Source organism: Vombatus ursinus, unplaced genomic scaffold (assembly GCF_900497805.2).
Source record: "Vombatus ursinus unplaced genomic scaffold, bare-nosed wombat genome assembly UNPS02003754.1, whole genome shotgun sequence".
Lineage (NCBI taxonomy): Eukaryota > Metazoa > Chordata > Mammalia > Diprotodontia > Vombatidae > Vombatus > Vombatus ursinus.
Genome location: NW_020943532.1, coordinates 1 through 2,630, shown reverse-complemented (window position 1 = coordinate 2,630; position 2,630 = coordinate 1). Strand labels below are relative to the sequence as shown.

At 58.5% G+C, this 2,630-nt stretch overlaps 1 protein-coding gene across 1 annotated transcript; it reads right to left on the bottom strand.

The window, feature by feature from the left end:
- Nucleotides 1-7: 7 nt before the first annotated feature.
- On the bottom strand, nucleotides 8-2,240 carry LOC114052619 (leukocyte immunoglobulin-like receptor subfamily A member 5; the record flags this gene model as incomplete). The annotated part of the gene is made up of 4 exons (XM_027875312.1): nucleotides 2,133-2,240; nucleotides 1,795-1,830; nucleotides 1,349-1,627; nucleotides 8-90 (listed from the first exon to the last, which is right to left on the bottom strand). Coding segments are annotated over exons 1-4 (432 nt in total), but the record flags the coding sequence as incomplete, so codon positions are not given.
- Between the last annotated feature and the right edge of the window lie 390 nt (nucleotides 2,241-2,630).

The window sequence follows — 2,630 nt, the reverse complement described above, 5'->3', positions numbered from 1 at the left end:
ATTGCTGTGACTGACACTGGAGGGTCACGTTGTGTCCTGAGGCCACTGAAGAGTTGGGCAGGGCTGAGAGAGAGGGTGGGTCATACACGCCTGGGGGAGGAGGAAGAGGAGAGCCTGGAGTCAGGGCTGTAAGTCCCCTCTTTCAGCATATGGGACCATATTGGGTTGGTGAAAGAACTGGCCTGGGCCTTCCTAGACCCCTGCCTGGGTGTGGAGATTTAGGTCATCTATACAAAAATGGTAATAGCATAGCTTTGGGGAGGGAGAGGAAGGACCTTGGACAGCTCTAGAGGGAAATGGAAAGTGGGTGAGTGAAGAGAGAGAGAGAGAGAGAGACAGACAGAGACAGAGATGTTGTGAGGGGAGACAGAGAGACAGAGAGACAAATGGGGGTCGGTGTGGGGGAGGGAAGCATAGACAGGGCGTCTTCCTCCCTGGCCCGGGACTGGGAGCCCCAATCCCTGGTCCTTTCTCCCAGAATGTCTCTCCACAGACATTGGGGGTGGAGGCATATTTAAGACCCCTCTCTGCAGTTTGGGGTAGTTCTGAGCTCCCCAAAGCGAGGCTGGCTCTCATCCTGGACCATGGGTGGGTCCCTGGGGCAGGTGTGGGAAGGAGAGTAGGAGGCTTGGTTGAGATTTGTGCTTCACTTCCATCCTCGCCTCCTAAACCTTCCTGTACAGAAAATCCTTGGGGATAGACAGAGGAGACACCGCTCCCCTCCCCTCCCCTCCCTGTGCCTAGGCCTGAGCTGGGAGAGGGAACAGAGCAGCAGCAGGTCCACCCTGCACTGCCTCTCCTGGCTTTGGGAGGGTCAGGGCTGGGAGGGGGAGATGCCCCAGCAGCCCTGTGCCCCCTCCCCAGGGAGCTACCAGCTCTGTCTTGTGACCTGAGACCCAAGCTGAGCCTCCTGCCTCCTCTCTGGCCCCAAGATGGGCTCTGACTGAGGCAGCTGGTGGGTCAGTGGATAGAGCCCTGGGCCTGGAGTCAGGAAGACCTGAGTTCAAATCCAGCCTTAGACACTTGTCAGTTATGTGATTCTGGGCAAGTCACTTCCTCTCTGTTTGCCTCAGTTTCCTCTACTGTAAGATTGGGATCATAATAGCACCTACCTCACAGAGCTGTTGTGAGGATCAAAGGAGATAATGCCTGTAAAGTGCTTGGCACAATGTAGGCGCTATACAAATGCTGATTCCCTTCCCCCACCTCTAGCCCCAGAGGGAGAGCAGGACAGGAAGGGCAGAGGCAGAGGGATGGTTGGGGCCAGGCTGGGCTGGGGAGGAGCTTAGGGGCTGCTGGGACCCAGAGCCAGCCCTGCCTGAGGGGCCTGGGTGGGGGGATTCCTCACCTGTCACCACCAGCTCCAGGGGGTCACTGCATTCTGACCAGCCAGATGAGTGTAAGTAGCGGCAATAGTAGGTCCCTGCATCTTTCGCTGTCACTGATGGCATGGGAAACTCGACCTCCGTTTCATTTGATTTCACATCAATTATCCTGTCAGAGCTCAGCTTTTTCTCCAGACGGTACACTTCACCCTCCCATCCCCCCTGGCACCTGAGGATCACACTTCTCCCTAGTGGCACCAATGAGCCGTTCTCTGCCCTGAGGGAGGGTCTGGGGATTGTGTCTGGAAGTGAATGAGAGCTGTCAGATCCAGGGGATCCCCCTTCTGTGGGCCCCCCATGCTTCATTCCCTCATTTTAAACCTTGTCAGCCCTGCCCAGACCGCCCCCCTCCCTCTCCTGGGGGTAGCCGTCTGTTCCAGGCAAGGGGAGTGTGGGGGGAAGGACTCACCTGCCTCTGCCCTCATCCTCTGGCCCAGACACAGCCCTGGAAGAGAGGACCCTGGTTACCCCCAGCTCCCCACATCTTCCCCAGCCAACACCCCCAGAGGAAGGAGACAGAGGGTCCAGAGCCTGGGCTTAGGGCTGGTGTGAGTGAAAAGGGCTGGACACCAGATGGCCCCTCTAAGAGCTCCAGCTTCTCCCCCCTCCCCTCCTGGCTGGGTGACCTCAGACTCGTCTCCCCCCTTCTCTGGAGGAGACTTTCCTCCTCAACAACATGGAGGTGGGGGCGGGTTGGACTCGATGGTGTGAAAAGTCCGCTCAAACAGGGGGCTTCTTAAGACTCACCGAGGCACAGCAGGACAGAGAGGGTGTGGGTCATGGGGCCCAGCAGCTGGTGGGAGAGGGCACTGCGGGCTGACCAGGACAGTGTGAGGTGCAGGATGTGACCAGGGCTGGCTCTGCTCTGAGTGTGCCAGACCCGAGAAGGTTCACTTCTCCTTCCTCTCTGTGGTTGCTGCTTCACTGATGGCCCCATGCTGTGTGTGTGGGGGTGGGGTGGGAGGGGTGGGAGGGTTTGGGGAGTCCTCTAGTGTCAGAATGGTGGAAGAAGGGTGATAATTCAGGCCCCACAACCCGGGAAAGATCCCCAGGTAAGTGTGAGGGGTCAGCCTCACAGCACTGCCCCCCATAATTGGCAGGTGCTGGTCTTACTAGGGACCCGTGAATCTGGCCCCGGTCCCCAAACCAGATCCTGCCCCCAGCCTGAACCCTGCCCCCAGCCCTGCCTCTTTAAGCGGGGCTCAATCCCTCACTGAGCAGGCAGGGATTCCTGGGTCCTGGTAA